The sequence below is a fragment of the Euwallacea fornicatus genome, chromosome 4, assembly GCF_040115645.1.
Source record: "Euwallacea fornicatus isolate EFF26 chromosome 4, ASM4011564v1, whole genome shotgun sequence".
In the NCBI taxonomy this organism is placed as follows: domain Eukaryota; kingdom Metazoa; phylum Arthropoda; class Insecta; order Coleoptera; family Curculionidae; genus Euwallacea; species Euwallacea fornicatus.
In genome coordinates, this window is record NC_089544.1 from 3,765,640 (window position 1) to 3,784,233 (window position 18,594).

At 36.2% G+C, this 18,594-nt stretch overlaps 2 protein-coding genes across 3 annotated transcripts in view; both read right to left on the reverse strand.

Moving 5' to 3' along the window:
* Positions 1–18,594, reverse strand: part of LOC136350981 (uncharacterized) — a 171,456-nt gene that overhangs the window by 49,193 nt on the left and 103,669 nt on the right. The window lies entirely within an intron of this gene.
* On the reverse strand, positions 977–3,722 carry LOC136350810 (casein kinase I-like). 2 transcript variants are annotated; one of them, XM_066302884.1, is made up of 6 exons: positions 3,425–3,722; positions 2,795–3,040; positions 1,824–2,145; positions 1,553–1,776; positions 1,349–1,495; positions 977–1,285 (listed from the first exon to the last, which is right to left on the reverse strand). In XM_066302884.1, exons 1-6 carry the CDS (start codon positions 3,525–3,527, stop codon positions 1,227–1,229), a joined length of 1,101 nt encoding a protein of 366 aa, XP_066158981.1. In that variant the 5' UTR covers positions 3,528–3,722; the 3' UTR covers positions 977–1,226. The 2 variants fall into 2 exon arrangements, with proteins under 2 accessions (XP_066158981.1, XP_066158982.1); XM_066302885.1 differs by having other exon boundaries at positions 979–1,285; positions 3,473–3,722.

An 18,594-nucleotide genomic window follows, 5' to 3' on the forward strand; every position in this document is an offset into this window, starting at 1 on the left:
ATGGAATAAGTTCGATATCTGCATATCTGCATATTTCGACGCAGGTGAGAAAAAACCGAATCGTGTAGATCCCGAAATTACATCCGGTAACGTAAAAAATTCATTCCTAAATTCAACCCTCTTCACGTGACAATTACAACTCCCAAATTTGAAAATTGCTAGTATGGGTTTGTAATACCTCATTTGAAAACTGTTTTCATTCTCTGTTTACAACTGCTATGATTTTGCACTTTATCTGAAGGAATAATAGAAAAAAAAATCATATAGTTGATGAAATTCTCTACAACAAAACAAAAACTTATTAACTAGTACCGCTTCGATATTGATATATTTTATAATAAAATCAGAGAACAAATCAATTTCAATTTATCTCACGTTAGTTTTCCAAATCGTTGGATAAGGGAGCGAGGATTGCTAGAATGTCCTGCACGATCACCTGATCCTACTCCATTGGAGTTCTTAATTATGAGTGGTAATCACGATGGAATATAGCGCGTCCGGAACCCAATTCTGGCGGGTAATTAACTGTATTGAATACGAAGGAGTAGATAATATAGAGAAAAAATAATCGAGTCGAAAGAACCAAACATTTGAACTTAATTGGGACTAGTTCATAGTACGTTAACCCTTTTTGATACTTTTATTTGGGCCTAAAGACCCTTTTTGATGTCTTTCTATTGCGATATCTCTGAGAGAGCGAGGGAACGCGCCCTCAATACCAGTTTCTACCGATTATACACTGAATCAACAAAACTTCCTCAATCCTTTGTGGCAAAAAACCTTGCCCATTAAAGAACTTCAATATCACTTACTCATTCCAAAATCTTTTATGCAAATTGAAACGATAAAAGTGACACGCTACTTAAGATTTAATGTAACTCAATTACTTTGTCTCTCTTTCTAAGCTATCAGAATATCTAATGCAACTTTTATCCGAGGAAGCTTTAATCTACATGTTTTAGTCCACATAATCCTAACTTGCAGCAATTAAAACTTAGCAAAGCTTTGAAGACTTATGACTGCCTCGAACAAATCCAGTTTGGATTTAATGGATCAAAATAGTTTTAGGTGTTGTGCAAAAATCGGAAAAAGTGAAGATTACGTCGATAAGAAAGGATTAGAAGGATGTGAGGTATTAATTTCTAATGAAAATAATTTTGCAATAATAATGAGAATTCTTAATGTATGATTAATGACGTCTCGAGTAAGCGAACTGTGACTGCTTCTTAAGGTTCGGTTTTGTGAGCTTTTTTTCCCACTTCGGTATTCAGAGCAGGAACTCGATCTAGAACCATGAAGAAACTCGCTACGCTAAGAGGCCTCTAATGATTTGCCTTGTCTCAGTTACCAGTCCAGCCAAAAATGCCATCATCTAGGTAGCCTTCCTTGATATAAAGATCCCTGAATATTTTTCTCATAAAGTCGTAATCGGGAGTCTCAAAAAAATCCAGATTTCTCACGTATTTCATGTAAGTAGACACTTCTTTTGGCTGTCCTATAACAATAAGCCATTAATCAGCATTCTCCGGAAAAAACACTTTTTTCCTCGAACCCTCGCACAAGGACTCAATGGGGATGCTCCTCTTGGCATTTCCAATTTTCTGATATCTCTCTTTAAGAGTTTCCGCTTTAAGGCCTTGCCATGGAAGAGATCCCCTTAGAAAATAGAGGAACATATGGCCCATGGCTTCCAGGTCGTCTCTCCTCGACTGCTCTTTGCCTAAATGGGAGTTTATGCTCATGTACCGTGCATTTCCCGTTAGAGACTTGTGATCCCTAGAAGTAGATGTAGGATTTCCAGAAGAGGTGGAGTAACGGCTTACTTGTAAGGAATGTGCTTTTCTGTTTCTGGATCAATATACTCTTTAGCTAGACCGAAGTCAATAATATGAATTATTTTCTCGTTTTGTGATTTTGGTCTCCCAACAAGGAAGTTCTCAGGCTTGATGTCTCTATATATGAGTCTCTTCGAGTGTACGTACTCGATTCTCGTTATAATTTGGTCAGCTATCATTAACATAGTTTTTAGCCGAAATTTTTTGCTGCACAAAGTGAAGAGGTCTTCCAAACTAGGCCCCAGCAGTTCCATTACCATGGCATTGTATCTCCCCCCACAAGCGCCCAAATGGTACACTTTTGGTATCCCTGGTGATACAAAGTTCAGTACTCCATAAGTGAAACAGAAAGGGAGAAATTTGAGGTCAAATTCATCATGAAACATTTGATGAACTATTAATTTAACTGAGGCGTTCTTTAAAGATTTTCAGGGACAGAGGGTCAGACCTTTCTCTTTACGATGGAGAGCGATGGGTCCATTTGTGACATAAACGATATACAGCGTGTTAATTCATCGTTGTAAATGTGAGATGTTGCTGATGAAACTTTTGTAAAATTTCATGGGGTTCATGTAGAAAGATAAGATTTTATTGGATAATCCGGCGACACGTGGTTCTCTTTAATAGTTTCTGCACGCTCGTTTGCGGGTGGAATGCAGATACCAACATCATGGGACCTATTATGTCAGAAAAATCTAAAGTAGCTTTGAGATATTACTCCCATGGCATGCACATATTAATTTACGTAAGTTTCAGACTTCTGTCACAGAATGGTGTAATTCTTGAACATTTATGAAACTTTAATGCAACACAGGGTCATCACTCGTATCATGAATCCATGTCCCAAAGGGGACAATCGTTGCTCAGCTCAAAGAAAAGAAAATCTTGAAGAAGCATCGAAATCAAACTATCGATTCATCATATGCTTGAATGTGAATTTAACCATTTTTGGAACTTACCTTGAGCCTGCCCTAAAATTTTATAGTACCGATATTCGAAGTGTAATTGGGGATCTTTACTTTTGAATGGTTCCAGCTTAATGCCGACGTGCTCGTCATTACACAGATTTTTGCCAAGTCTCAGCTCCCCAAAATTTCCATTTCCAATTTTTTCACCGACTATAAAATTAGGTCCGACCATTAACACTCCGGAAGAGGAGGAAGCATGAGAAGAGACCATGTTAGGCGGAGGTTTATTTTTTGACTCTAAAAAAATTGAGCAAAATTACCGGACGTCGTCAGGCGCAGAACAATCGAGGACTCGTGGTGAGACTGGCCTAAGAAATCTGAACTTTGTTGTAATTCCCACTGTAGAATCTATTGCTCTTCTATAAACACCTATCAATTTCCACCCACAAATCTGCGAAAATATTCAGTAGATTGCTGAGGTAATTTGTTCCATTCAAAATTCCATTCTAATAGAACGATTTGACTGATTGCCTGATTTTGATTGAGTTTCGAATTTGAACTTTCCAAATGATTTTTGCAAGCAAATGTGAATGTGTTGATCTATCGGTACATACTCGAATATCAACTAAGAAGTTCACAACAGACAACGATAAATTCAATTTATCATCACACTTCTTTTACCTGTCGCAACAGGACAATTCCCCACTTCCTTAACATTATCAATATTACCGTTAATGTTTACACTATTATCTTTGTTTCCAAATTTTAGTTTTAAGAAATTCATTGGTTCTATTGATGTTTCATCCTAGGAACAGTCCTAAACTTTGATTATTCTAAATACAGTTCGTAGTGTATTTGTTGGTGACGACTTCAACCGACCCCCTAGGGCTGACCCCATCGCTGGTAGGGAGTTTACCACATTGTATAACAAAGTAATGTATTGAATATTGATCTACGTCTTAATTTGACATGTTAAATATTAGAAGTTGAAGTCTTCAGTGATTTTTCTGACAAGATTTGTCATCTCTTGCAGGGATGGATTTGATTTTATAATACCTAAATCGCCCGTTGCAGCAAAGTTAACAGTTAAGACTTTTGCTGAATAATCTTCAATTCTGAAAACATACTGCCCAAAATTATCTATGGAACAAAAATTGTTGACAAATCATCATATTGAAGAGTGGGTCAAAATTCATATATGAGTTAAGGTTCGGATTTCGACCCGATACCTTAAGGGAACGCCTTTGGTGTGAAACTGCTCGGTTAGAACGAGAGAGGTATTTTCAAGAAGACCATGATTATGGAGGAAGTTCCATGATGGTGTGGGATGATATACTTTTGCATCATCGAACCGAACTCGTTTGTTTGCCTCAAACGCCGAACCAAGAAGACTATTTGCTCGAACTTTTTGGCCCTTCCTTTTGCACATCCTGCTGGCTCAGAACTCTTCCATGTGCAACGCAACGTTGCTCACGAATTAACGGCTACTGCGAGTTGGTTCAGGGACAACAATGCAACTCTTATGAATTGGCCACCACGATCACCCGAATTGAATCCCATAGAGCACATACAGGACATGCCGCGAAGACAAATCAATCCGGCTCATGGCGCGTGTTAATGGCAATGTAGCTCTTCTGTACATCTTCATGGGGCTGTGGCAACTTTTACCACAAGGCTTTGTAGATTGGGTCATCTCGAGTATGCCAAGATGTTGTCACGCTGTTAGTAAACCTTGTGGTGGTAACACGAGGTATTGAAGAAATTTTATGCGACTATGTCATATAAAAATTATGGCCGAAAGTATGCTTATTCCTAAGATTTCTTTCAGCAATACACGTTTTAGGGGAATGCGACAAATTTCAAACAGTTGCACAGCAGTTGATTCTGCTGAATGTGGCTAGTGCGCTGTAAGAGTAGCTTGTGACTGAATGGTGACAAAAGTGGAGAAACTAATAAAAGTCATTTTAGATATTAGTTTTGGTGATACCTATGACCTTTTTTTTATCAGGATTCGATCTATCTTTTTTCTCTTCCAGTGCATGTTTAGGTAGTTTTTTTAACTCGGCAAATAACCGTACTGCTAGTAGTTTCATTACGAGACCTATTACCGCACTTCTGAAATGATTTATTAAGACGCCTAAGTGGTGCTAGCAACGTTCTTTGACATGGAAGAAGCATTCGATGTGGTAAATATAATCGTTATGCCCTTATAGTCCTGAACGCACAATCGCAGCTGGTCAGATGGGTCAAGTCGGCGTTACGAGATCACATAGTCGCCGCACCTCTAGAAGAGACAAGGGTTCGTGGTTCCAGGAGCAGTCCTAGACTTTAAGATGCTTTAGTGCATATACCAAAATTTGGCTATCTCTGCGCTTCAATCCATCTAGATGGTAGTTTTCTTCTGGTCGTGAGACAAAGAGTCGGAACTTGTATTTTAATGCATGCAAGGTGTCGCTTTGTGCTACCTCCGTTGTTATCTCGGAAACTGTGGGATGCGAGCCCTTTGTAAACGAGTGTAACGTTATGCATTTGGGTTCGCAGCTCTGATGGTTCCCGAAGTCGCATTGGTGAGCTTCAAATATAGGACATCGTGCATTACAGTAGTTTCATAGGGAGGTTCTCGTGATCCTTCCAGACCCGGATTTCTGTAGCCACAGGCCGCAATGCTTGCCAAAATAGGCTGTGAAACTCGGACTTAAATTTTATTTGATATTATTAGAAATAATTTTATTCTAATTTCTGCTGAAAATTCCAACCACATTAATAAAAGCCTTATGTAAGTTTCGCATAAAAAGACATTCCTGCATGTTTTAAAGTTAAGATGCTTCCTACTCGTTGCAACTAGCTGCGATTCATTTCAAAAGAGGGAAAGACTTAAGGTCGAGGGTGCTCTTACAGACAGATCAGGTGTCTGAACAAGAGATGCTTGACACGAATAAATCTGACGGAAAGATAAAAGATGCAGGGAATTTACCAAAGACGTGCGATTTAAAGGAAAAACCTTTAGTAAAAGTTATTAAAAATTTTAAAATTATTCGGACTACCCTCACGATAAATAGGGCCAGATTTAGTTGATATTAAAAATTTTCTGGATTAATGCATCAAATTATTTTTGTTGTAAACTTTACATCTGCAGTATGTTCCGAGATAGGGATGCCAAGAAGAGAAAGTTTCGCATTTTTCATTTTACGGGAAAAATGTATCCTTCAAGAAAGTTGTTACTTGTTCCGAAAGGGTTCAGTTCATCTCGCTTTAACTTTCCTTTTTGTTACAGAGAAATATACAAAAATAGATCCATTTAGTTGACAAATTTTCCAAGTTGCAAAAGTTAACTCCTGTTTTATAAAAATTTTCAACTTAACGGGTCTGTTTTTTCATATTTCCCTGCATCGAAAAGGAAAAGTGACGCGGTGAGGACTGATTCGACCATTTTGAAACGAGCAAAAACTTTTACGAAGAGTATACCTTTATGGTAAAATAACAGATAGGACGCTTCTTTCTTTTGGCCGCCTCATCCGGGGACACACTGTATAGTTGGGAATAAAGCTGTGTAACGTTTCAAACTTCAGAGAGGCGTCTTGTTGACCTCGAAACTCCTCAATTTTTCTAAATTATTATGATCAACCTTCATCATTATAATATTTTCAACATCTGCGTTCCATACTCGCTAATTCAAATTATCCTCTCGATATGCTCGGGAATTTCTATATTTTTTATACATATTTTTAATGCAGCGGTAACACTGAACTAAATCGATATCCACAGCAAATAAATTACTTGATATGTATAAATAAAATGAAATAAATCCATTTATTCGGCGATTGATAAATCCATTTCGAACATTTTACAGAAGTATTTAAACAACATTGATCTTCCTTTTATATTGATATGTGCCAGGAGCAGCACAGGGCGTACTCGAATAACCACATTTATCAAAAAAAACTGCTTGAAATAAAACTGTTCTCTAGGGCATCAATCAGGAAGGAAAATGCATTGTCTGATGCATCTGGAAAACGGACTAATGTTCTAGTATTAATCAGAATTTTCCGCGTTCCAGGAATTATCCTGGAATTAAAATGACTAAAGAAGCAGATATATTAAATAATCAAGGATGTTTTATGTGGTATAAAATATTCGTGTCGAGGTTAATCATCTATAAAGGTTTATAATTTGTCCACTGCCGAAGCAGCTGTAGAATAAAAGAATGGGTTAGTACCAGAGAACGTACTCTTGAAGGCATCAAAAGTATATACGATTGTCGTAACTGTCACAAGAAGGTGCTATTGAAAAACCTGAATTTCCTGAAGTTTGTCCATGGAGCTTAGGGGAACGCGTCTTAAATTAAATAGTTTAAGGAAATTAGGCAATAGAAATACAATTGGAAAATTCTTCTAAAATTTCTAGACTTTCCAACCAAATAGTGAAATTTTCCTGAAGAAACTTCAACATTAAATCCAGAAATGAAAAATCTAGAAAACCCATGACCAAACGAAAAAACCTAAAACAAGCTAATTTTCAAGATGATTTTTAGCCAAAAAGAGGACAAACTCCTTTTAGTTAATACAGGGTGTCTCGAATGTCATGGTATACCATTGCTATATCCTAACGAGACCGTCATCAGAGCCTGTTATAAATGCGAACGGCATTTTATTACAAATACGAGCATTAACGATCAAATGACAAATTTAAAATCTTAAAATAATAGTAAATTCTTAAAATATTAATATTTAAAATTTCGTTCACATTTATAAAATATTCTGATGATGGCCTCTGTTAAACAAAAACGCTGAATAATTTTATTACATGATACACGTTGATAAGCCCTTAATGAGCACTTCCAACATAGGCTAAAATTGATCTAGGTCCATATTGGAAAAAAAAAACAAAGATGGAGGTCATTATCTCGAAAACTAGGCCAATTATAAAATTTAGAGAGTCGCATACGTTGAGAGCTTTAAAAAAGTGTAAAAATTTTGTATGAAACATTTTTTTGAAAAGTCTTTAGTTTTCGATTTATTACGAAAGTTAAATTGTGAAATTTTTCATATTTTTCCCAATATCTCGGGAGAAAAGAAACAGTTGGTAACACCGTTTTCAAATATTAAGCCCCAAGTTCGACACCCCGATTTTTTCTAATTTATCCAACCTCGTAGTTTTCACTCCGTTTAAGATACAGCAATGGTATCCCATGGCATTTGCGATACCCTTCTTCATATCGTCAAGCTACAAGACACTGTGTAGAAAATACTTAGTCGGTTGCTCCAAGTTTTAAACCACGCATTTTGACTTCAGGTTACTTCGGACTGTCCAAGGCTAATAGTATCAAATAAGGAATCTCTTATTTAAAATTCAGATCAGTTCAGGTTGCTTTAGGACGGTTTCCAGGGAAGATTCGGGGTGAAGGGAGCGAACGAATTTAGTCGTTCGGAATTCCGATGGATATATCGATGTTTATGGATATATCCAGTTTGGTGGCCCCCTAGGTTACCCGATCTAACACTTTTAGACTTTTTTCTGTGGGAACGTGTAAAAGTTCTGGGTTATCAAACGCCAGTGGAAACAGAGCAAGACCCGATCGTACGAATCATTGCTGCTCTTGAAGTCGTTCAAAACGATTATTAAATTTTTAGCCTAGTCCGCAGAAATCATATCCGTCGTTTAAACGGGTGCAATGAAGTTCAAAGACGACATTTTAAATAATTACTGAAATGTTATTTTGTACAAATAATTTGATATGGAAGGCACTAAACATCGATAAAAATATATTTGCACAGAACTCTCTTAAAGCATCAAAAGGTCGTAGAGTCTCAAGAAAGCACCATCGGACGCGGATTTTGATACTCAGATGTCTTCTGTCGTTGCATTGAACAATCCTTAGAACTTCGGTGCCATAATTTGCAATACCCAGTATAGCAAGGGCGAATCGTTTCAGCAAATCGAAAAAAGATATTTCGAAAATTTTGAATTTGTTCTGAAATTTTCTAAAGAAAGAGAGACACCTACTTTTGCCAGCTTTTGAATTTGAAACCGTAGAACAACTGCAGTATTTTATTTATTTGAATTTCTTTTCAATATCTCAAGTGAATAACCACAATGCTGTTTTTATGACTCTGCGCAAACGGCAACATTTCCCTTTCTTTCTGGGATGTCGCGACAGACAACAACCCAGTTCTACCATTTTGAAAGGGCTGCAAGATTAAAGTCTTCAAAAGAGACTTTTCGGAGCTTTCAAGACATCAATTGAATCCAGGATCGACATAGGGACCGTATCACTCCATTAAACCAATAATCGCAGCTCGAAAATTTTGAAATTTTGCTGAAAATTCTCATTTTCAGTGCGTCGGTTAAGTGAATTTTTTTTAATTAGAATTTTTCCAAAAAACCAGTTCACAAGACGAACTTGTGTTAACGTTATTAGAGCGAGATGCTTCTATTAAATGTGCGTCAAGCATGGATCCGTTCGCGAAAGCCTGACATCAAGCCACTTATTACTATGAATAATCAGGGATGTGTTTCTCAGGTAATTCCATCTTCAAGTCTAGTATTCCTATACATTACCAGAAGCGTTTCCTCTCAAAGGATACAACAACGACGAACACTATTTATCATTCGGCAAAGATTCAGTTCATTATTAAATTCTTCTCTATCCTGATAAGCAATATTTGCTGAACTTCAACTTGCTAAACAGCATTGCTGAATGAAACTATCTAAAATAGGTTTTCATGGAAACTTTACGACGTCGATTCGCTTTAACAGTCTCTGTCGTTGTCAAAGTGTTTAACTTGGTTCAAACAACTCTCGAATCGGATATCTTATTAAATGATACCCTATTGTCCAATTTATAGTTCCAGTATACAGTTTAGTTCAAACTTGTAATCAGATATTAGAACTTGAAACTACTTGCTGAGCACCGTCTATTAGTTAAACGTGAAAATTTGCCTGATATTGACTAGATTTACCCGGTATATAAGTTCAGTCGTATCCAATTATCATCCCGAGATTGGTTTCAATTAATCAACCTGTATGCAGGATCGATCGTGACTTTATGTACTTGTTTGCGAGTAGTTTGTGCACATCCGAGTAAAAGTTCAAGTTCTCACCTCGAAGTCTCCATCCACACTGGTTGCGTACGCGTTTCCCTAAGCAGTGGCGGCAGCTCTCCAAGCACCACGAGCTGAGTTTAATTTGTTACCAAGGTGTTAATGGTAAAAACCATGTCGAAGATCATTTGGGAATTGCATTAATTTTACGTTCCTGTCATCTCCTGAGGGCACTGAGATTAAAATGCGCAACGCTTTTTCCTCTCCTTCCGAGGTACCCCACGAACGCCTAGATATTCTATCTTGAACTTCTACGTGCGCGTCATATCAGGTCGAATCAAAAGTTTTCGCCAATTTTAGAATAAGAAATTTTATTTCGAATTTTTAAGAAAACTCGAAGAGACAAAAATTATATTCTTCAAAATGAAATCCATCACCTCCTATCACTTTTTGCCCTTTGTCGGCTCGTTGCGAAGTTTGGCTGAGATGAGACCTTCCGAGTGTGTTTGACGCGAAGAAGTTGCGACATTCACTCTCGCCTCTTCTATGTTTCGAAATTTTGTACCTCCAAAGAAATGCCGCATTGACCGGAACAAATTGTAGGCGTGAGGAACAAGGCCAAGGCTACAAACTGCATGCGCTAAGATTTCTACCCCATCCAGTGTTTTTCAATTAATTGCACTTTTGACTAATTTTTAACTAAAATTAAAACAAAGAAAATAAACATTGTGCAACTCGATCGTGTAAAAGTGCGCTGATTATTACCTACGCAGCACAAAGTAGTTCAGATTTTTCTTCGGTTTACTTACAAAGTATTAACTTTTGATACTTGTAATGCATATTGTACTTGTTTATTTTCTGCTTCCAATCGAATAGTGCAAAAATAATTGTTGGGCGCTGTTTAAAAAAAATTACTTTTTTAAATTTAAGAATTCCAAATTTCAATTAATTTTTTCAAAAACTTTTTCAATTATTTTTCTTAATTATTTAATTTCCTATAAAAACGTGTCGATTTTCCTGTGATTTAAAACTTGCTTCATCAATTCGTGTTAAACAATTTTGTAAACAATTGAGTTTCAGTAAAACCTTGCGAGTGTCGCAAGTCGTAAAAATCAAAATAAATAAAAAATAGTCGGCTTTATGTTGTATTGTGAAACTTATGGTTATTTTCAACAAAAAAAAAACGAATCTTCAGTAGAAAAACTTAATTTTTTTAAAATGAAACATGACGATTTCTGGTGTAACTGGTAGTCATACCAGGTTGAAAACATTTTTTTTAATGTCAGCTTTTTACCACAAAACAAAAATACATTCAACTTGTAATTTTCCACATGCGGATTGCGTCAGCTCCCATAGGCGCACCCTGTATAGTAATATCACGTGAATTTCGTATGAGAATCACATCATTAATAATTAATGGATGGATTATTTTTTTAAACCAATATCATCTCGATCAACCCAGGTTTCATAAGATAGCTTAATTCCAAGTTTTCTTACCACATTAAAATAAAGCCCTTCCAAGTTGCCATGGGAGTAATGAAAAGTTGGTTTTTTAATGACATTTATCTCCATAACTTTCAATGGAGACTCCTACCTCGTTCCTAACATTTGAATTCCTTTTTCAGTTGCAAGCAAAAATGAAATTTAACTTTTTTTCAGCAAATCTAACCGTTTTCAAGATACTGTGCGGCAAATAAAAGTGGGAACGCCCATCCCAATCAACTGTCTCTTTGATTTAGTTGACAACACATCGAGCCACCCATGACAACAATTGAGTCGATTTCATCCGAACGATGCAACGCAAACGTGGATCAAATGACATTTAAGTATGATGCTCGTTTGTTAAAAAACAAATAAATTTATTATCGCTGACAGGATATAATCGGACGCCATTTTGTCGGAAACACTAAGAGGTATTTCTAGTTCGCAGAGCGAAATATATCAAATATACGGGGTGTTCTATTTCAAATGAGGAAACTAAGCATCGCTCCGGCAAAACTTGGGAATGGAATTTTTTTTTCTCCCTGAAATTTTACTGTTGCTGGGCCGTAATTCCTGTCACGAGACACAGCGATAAAGACGAAATGTAATAAATCCCGAAATGCCATAAAAACACGGCAATAAAATTTGGCATCTTTGCTTAATTCAATTTACCAGGCATCGGCCGACGTCTGCTGCTTGCGTAGGCGATAATGATTTTATTGGCCCTATGTGGATCACGTGTGAGAGAAGTTTGTGGCGTGGTCGGGGCCGCTAATGCTTTCGAGTTTGTCGTCCAATTTTGTCGTCCAATTTTGTCGTCCTTTCACTGGGCCATAAATCCAAACTTTGGAGTAATTGTCTTTTGTATGTAAGTTTCTTCAGAATTAAAAAAAAAAAAAAAGGAAAGTTGCCTTGACGTTGAAACTTCAGGGTATACGAGTATATTAATATACTTTCAGCAGTAGCGTCAGAGGCGGTACGTCGTGGGCTACAGTAAGATCTCTATTTTTTTTCTTTTTTTGGTATGGGAGGAGACAAAACTGGGTTTTTGACATTACGACCAAGCTGCGAGATTGAATCATCGTCTTAATCACGAAAAACCTAGTTTGAAAATAGAAGAATTCAAGATGGCGCTTGGTCAAAAAAGCAAAGCTGATGATAGTGGCCGAAAATGGAAATGTCGGATCCCAAGTATGACATCACCGCGTTATTGAAGAGAAAACGTTGCAACGACGAAGCAATCCCAAATGAAGATTTGGAAAACTTCAAAAATGTTTTTCCAAATTTCAAGTTTTTTCGAATTACTCCGAAAGTTATCGTTTTTTTTTCAAATCTTGAAACGACTTGTTATTGGTTTCCAAATTGCGCAACTTTGTCCCAATTTAACCGACCTCAAATTTTTTTCAGTGGAGGCGCGCTAGACACCATGTATATGTATAATTAATAAATGTCAATACATATTAAAATTGAAGAGCTAATCCAGAGCAACCCGACCAACATACCTGAACTAACTCGCAGATATAACTGTTGTTAGTATTACATAAGCGACAAGCAAAATTCCTCAAAAAGACACTATGTTTTTGCTCTTTTTTGAGGGCACGAAAATACAACCATGAAAACTTTACAGGAAATTTTCCGAGCGGCTCTAAATTGTATACCCCCCCTCCCCCTCTCAACTTTTTTCCGAAAACTTTTGTTCTTTAAAAATTAAGTAGGACAAAAAAAATACTCTCTGTTTTGTTTTTTTTTTTAATGTTGCCTACGTCGCCGGTAGCACAAAGTGGCCATTTTTTTTTAACTAAAACATTCGTTACACGGTATTTCAAATTAAAGATCTTTCGAAACCACGTTCAGTGCTGTATTTCGATTCAAAATCAGTCGATTTGTTTTTGAGAAAAATAAGTATAAATTTAGTAAACAAAAGCAATACAAACTCCAATTAACTAACTAAATAGCACGTAAATAATGAAAAAAACTTGTTTATTAATAGGAAATTGGTTTGTTTTCGGTTTAATCCCCACAAACAGTCTTTGGTTAATGAAAAAGAATGAAAAGATAAATAAAAATAACCAAAGATTATTTATGACTACAAAATCAAACAAAAACCAATTTCCTATCTACAAACAAATTTTTTTCATTGTTTACTTATTATTCAATTAAGTTTATGTTGCATGTTTTTCCCAAATTTGCACCTATTTTTTTCAAAAACGAATCGATGGATTTTAAATCGCAATGTACTACTGAATGAAATTTTAAAACACCTTTAATTTGAAAGGTGATTTTGTCGATGTTTCATTTTTTAAAAATTAGTCATTTTGCACCACGGGTGACGTAATGAACATTAAAAAACTAACCAAACTTCAAAAGGTGGTATTTTTTGTTTTTGAATTTAAGAAAAATTTAAAAAATTGTTAAAGAGGGAGGAAGGTACATTTTAGAGACGCATGGTATATTAGAAAAAGGGAAAATGTATGCAGACGAAATCTCGTAGGTGAATTTCCCCTCTTTAATAAAATATTCTGGTCATGTCATATTGGGGTGTCCTTAAAGGGATTTCCCCTCGAATAATCCCTTTACAAGAGAGATACAGTAACCCATATAAAAGGAAACATGTTAACCAGCTTTTTCTGAACGACCTCAATTTGGCATCCCCACCTCACTGAATTTCATTCTATTACAAATCGCTTTCGACCTCAGTTTTTTCAGGACACACATATTATAAACTGGCGCATTTTTTATCTGTTCAGTGTTCTTTGTGCCTCTCGTTTTATGTTCTATTGAAATATTGTCGTCGTTAGCCTTTATTGGAACTTTTTTGCAATATCGCCAACCATTTGGGTTGATCCTATTTGAACACAATATTCTTCATCGAATGATATTAATACTATTATGCTCTATAAGATAAATTTCTTGGATTTATTCGATGATATTTTATTCCATCAAATAAATGCCTTTAGTTTATTCAATGATATATATTTTTTTGAGTAACTTGATGTGAGTTAAATTATGTCTCCCTCGATGCGACATTCGTTGCAGAGCAATTTATTATATAATGCGAATATTTGAAGCCACCAGGGCACTATTTCCAACTTTCCCTGGAGATTTATGGGTACACAAGGCAACATTTTACCAAACTAAAATATATGGAAAATTAACGCTGAATTTATTATAATCCGGCGCAGTTCCACGCACAACTTTTCTTCGCAAGTGCTTAACGCAGCTCCCAGCTGCACACATACATCATATCACATGCACTTCTGATAAATCATAGCTGATAATTGCCTGCATTGGGCATTCTGTCGTGGCAGTGACACACATTTATCGAATTTCCATTTCCGGAAATGGTAAATTTCCATTAGTGAATGTTTTAAGCTGAAATAGGCATAAATCAAATCGTAGATAATGAAGACACCAGCGGTAAATGCCTTTGACTTATAATGTTCTAGCTGGGTCTGATTTGCGTAACTTAATAAGATAGAAATGATGTGCCATTTATCAGTAGAAGCATGTAAGTGGTTATAGCTCAGGCCTGAATGGGGGGTGCTGCTTCTTGCTCACATGCTATCATAACGATTGAGAAATAGAGGACGGCAAAACATTTTTCCATCGATTTATGAGAAAACGCAGACAATCAACATTGCAGTTGAAGTTGTGTGAAACACTCTGAAGTTCCTCTTCTTTTATTTGCTGAGGAACGAATGGGAAAGAACGAAGAAATGAACAGAAAAGTGAAGGAAAAAAATAAGAAAAAAAAGAAATAAGAAAAATGAAGGTGGTGACAGATTTTTATTTGTTGCAGAGAACAATTCCACAGCTACACTCCCCGTTTCCTGCTGCTAATGGGTGAGCTATTGCGTTTGATTATAGTGTATCAGGACTAGGGGATTTAACATTGCGGCAGCCTCACACCATGACTATGTCCTCCCATAATTTGGCATAATAGTGACGCATTATTATGGGATACTCAGTAGTCTGGATGTATCTTAGTGGCTAAAAGTAGACAGACACACAGAATTTTTCAATTAAGTCATGCACATGTTGATTGATCTGTTTCTATTCATGTATGTTATTTGTCGCAAAACACGTTATAAAAAATGATAAACAAATGTTGATAACGTTACTTTATTGCCGATCGAAAAATAAATCTTTGGAATTCTGGTCATATGTAGATAGACAGTTTAAAAATGAAAATAAAGACATAACAATTTCCTTCAAATTATTTCAAAAATGAATTAAGACCTTTCCCAAAACAGGAATAGTTGATAAAATCCCCATTATTATCAATGACTCCCTGACATTAGCCCGGCATTGATTCAATCAATTTGTTTAATATCGCTGTATCAATATTTTACCACTTTTCTTGTATTTCGGTAAACAGTTCGTCGCAATTTCAATAATTTTTATCTCTCAATCTTTGATCAACAATTTGTCATAGGTTTTCTGTGTGATTCAAATCGGGCGAATAGGAAGGCCATTTCAAAATCGGCACTTTTTCTTCTTCAAGAAATCGTTTAACTAACTTTCAGGAATGTTTGGGGCGGTTGTCGTGTCGAAAATGGAATCTTAACGGTAAATTCTCTTCAACATAAGGTAACATAACATTCTAAAGTATGTCCCTATAGACAAATCTGTCCGAAATTCCATTTATTCTATGCAGTTGGCCAATACCAAAACCGCTAAAACATCCCCATATCATTACCGATCCTCCTCCATGCTTAACCGTGGGTCAGGTGTATTTAGGATTTAATTGCTGACCAGTGGGACGTCTAACGTACTGAATGCCATCGGAATTAAACAAATTGAACTTGGATTAATCGTTTCAGTAAACTCGTCCCCAATCTTGTTTGAGTCAATGAATATGTTGTCTAACAAATTTCATTCGGTCCTTCCGATTTTTTTCACTGAAAAGTGATTTTTGTGCTGATCTACGTGCAAATAATTTCTCTTCGACTAATCTCCGTCTTACAGTCCTTGAAGACACAGAAACTCCGAAAACTTCCAACTCAGGTCGAATATTCCTAGAAGACCTGAATGGATTTTTCGAACTAATAGTCTTTATCTTCCGCACATATCTTTTGTTTAGCTTTCTTGGTCGTCAAGTTTTTGTGGTTTTGGTTAATTAGTCCAGTTCTTTGATATCTCTTTGTTATAGACCAAATAGTGCCTTTTTTAACATCGAACGTGCAGGCAATTCGCACTTGCTCTTCACCCTCATTAAATGCTTTAACAATTCGCCCTTTTATACCTTTTACACCACAAGGCATATTGTAAATTAGGAACCAAATGCAAATTGTACTAATATTTTATTGATATCTTAAGAATTCAAAGTAAATTCAATTGTTTTTACTACGTTTATCCACTTTTGAACGGGGGAATTCTAAAAAATTTATTTTTTTATTAACTATAAACTAAATCTATCAACTTTTGTTTATTATTTCTTATAACGTGTTTTGCGACAAATATCATATATGAATAGGAAACAGATCAATTAACATATGCATGATTTAATTAAAAATTCTGTTTGTCTATCTACTTTTGGCCACTACTGTATACAGGGTGAGTCGGGAGGATCGTGCCAAAATTCAGGAGCGTGTTGTACATGAAAAATAAATGTAAAAAAACTCAAATGTTGTTATCCGATTTTCGTTTGTTTACAAGTTATAGCGTAAATAAAATTAAAACATAAAATTTTTAAAAATTATAAATTTCATAAGAAATTCCATAAATTAACGTTTGGATATCATAGTAAATGTTCAAAAATATTGCCATTAACTTGTAAACATTTTCGGCTTCTTCTATGAAGAGCATTCGTTGCGCTCCTGATTGTCTCATGTCTTTCTTTAATAGCAGCTGCAGCATTTCTAATGCGTTGAATTAGTGCATCTTGAGTGTCCGCTTTTACTCTGTACACTTCAGTTTTAAACCAACCCCACAAACAATAGTCTAGTGGTGTGAGGTCTGGAGACCTTGGAGGCCAACTAATAGGGCCACCACGACCAATCCGACGTCCAGGTACGTTTATGGTAAATAGAATCCCAGTTAAAAAAAAATTATTTACGCTATAACTTGTAAACAAACGAAAATCGGATAACAACATTTGAGTTTTTTTACATTTATTTTTCATGTACAACACGCTCCTGAAGTTTGGCACGATCCTCCCGACTGACCCTGTATAAACTTGACTCTCATACATTTTTACCCAGTAGATACTTTTTAAAAATCGCTTATGGAGAAAAAACTGGATTAAATCGAATTGACGCTGTGGGGATGTTAAAAAAAGAAAATTGTTTATTTCTTGCGCAGCCGCCAGGGCGGATCACGCGATGACGTCACAGTAGATGCGCAGCACCCAAAAGCAATTTATTTAGTCTCATGGATAGAACTAGTCCTGTGAGCTTTTTATTGCCCTTAATTGTTGAGTGCTTTGTTTATTTGAATTATAATGAGATTAGGGGAATTCGAAGTCTTAATCAAACCTCAATTTAAAATTTTGTGGGTAAACCTCACAATGAGAAAAACAAGCTAGGCATCTACTCCCATAACAAAACTAAGCACCATTTTCAGGGCTAACAGAAAGTAATACAGTTTCGTTAAGCTCAAAGGCATTGTTTTACCTTTGTTGGAGGCGTCGACATTGCCTAGATGTTTTGCCTTCATCCACTAATATTTCAGAAATAGCGCGAGTTAAGATCAAATAAACCGAAACGTTGACGAAAATGGTGGGAAGCGGGATTTCGAGACAATAATCCCTTCGCCCATAGAGGATAATGTTCCCTCAAAAGTAACTCTGCATGTAAAATCGTGCATTTTTCATCTTGCTGAGTAAAAGTTGACATGCAGGAAGGCAAGACGATTGGAATGTATGGATTATGGAAAAAATCCACACATAAAGCGTGGAAACGAAAGCTCCAAAAATATCAGAAGATGATTGGAATGCACGGATGTTGGAAAACCCCCACGCACAAAACCTGCGGACAAACTCGACAGAAATACCACAAATTAGGGGCGTTCGGAGTAATTTAGCGAACATGTTTAGTGATTACTCATATTATATGTGACCATTATAAAATTTTGCAAATTTAACCCTCTGTACTTTTTCCACAATTGCGCCTTGAATAATTGCTCTACTGAAACTGCGCGTATAAACCACGGAAACAAGAATGCGGTCTAGTTGTTAATTTGAAAAATCCTACATTAGCGAAATACGCCAGAATATCTCCAGAAAAGACGAGAATTTTCAATCACAAACGCGACGCTGCTTCGCGACAATGCCCGTCGTCATATAGCCAACCCGACTAGGGAAAAATTCATTGGCCGAATGGAACGCCC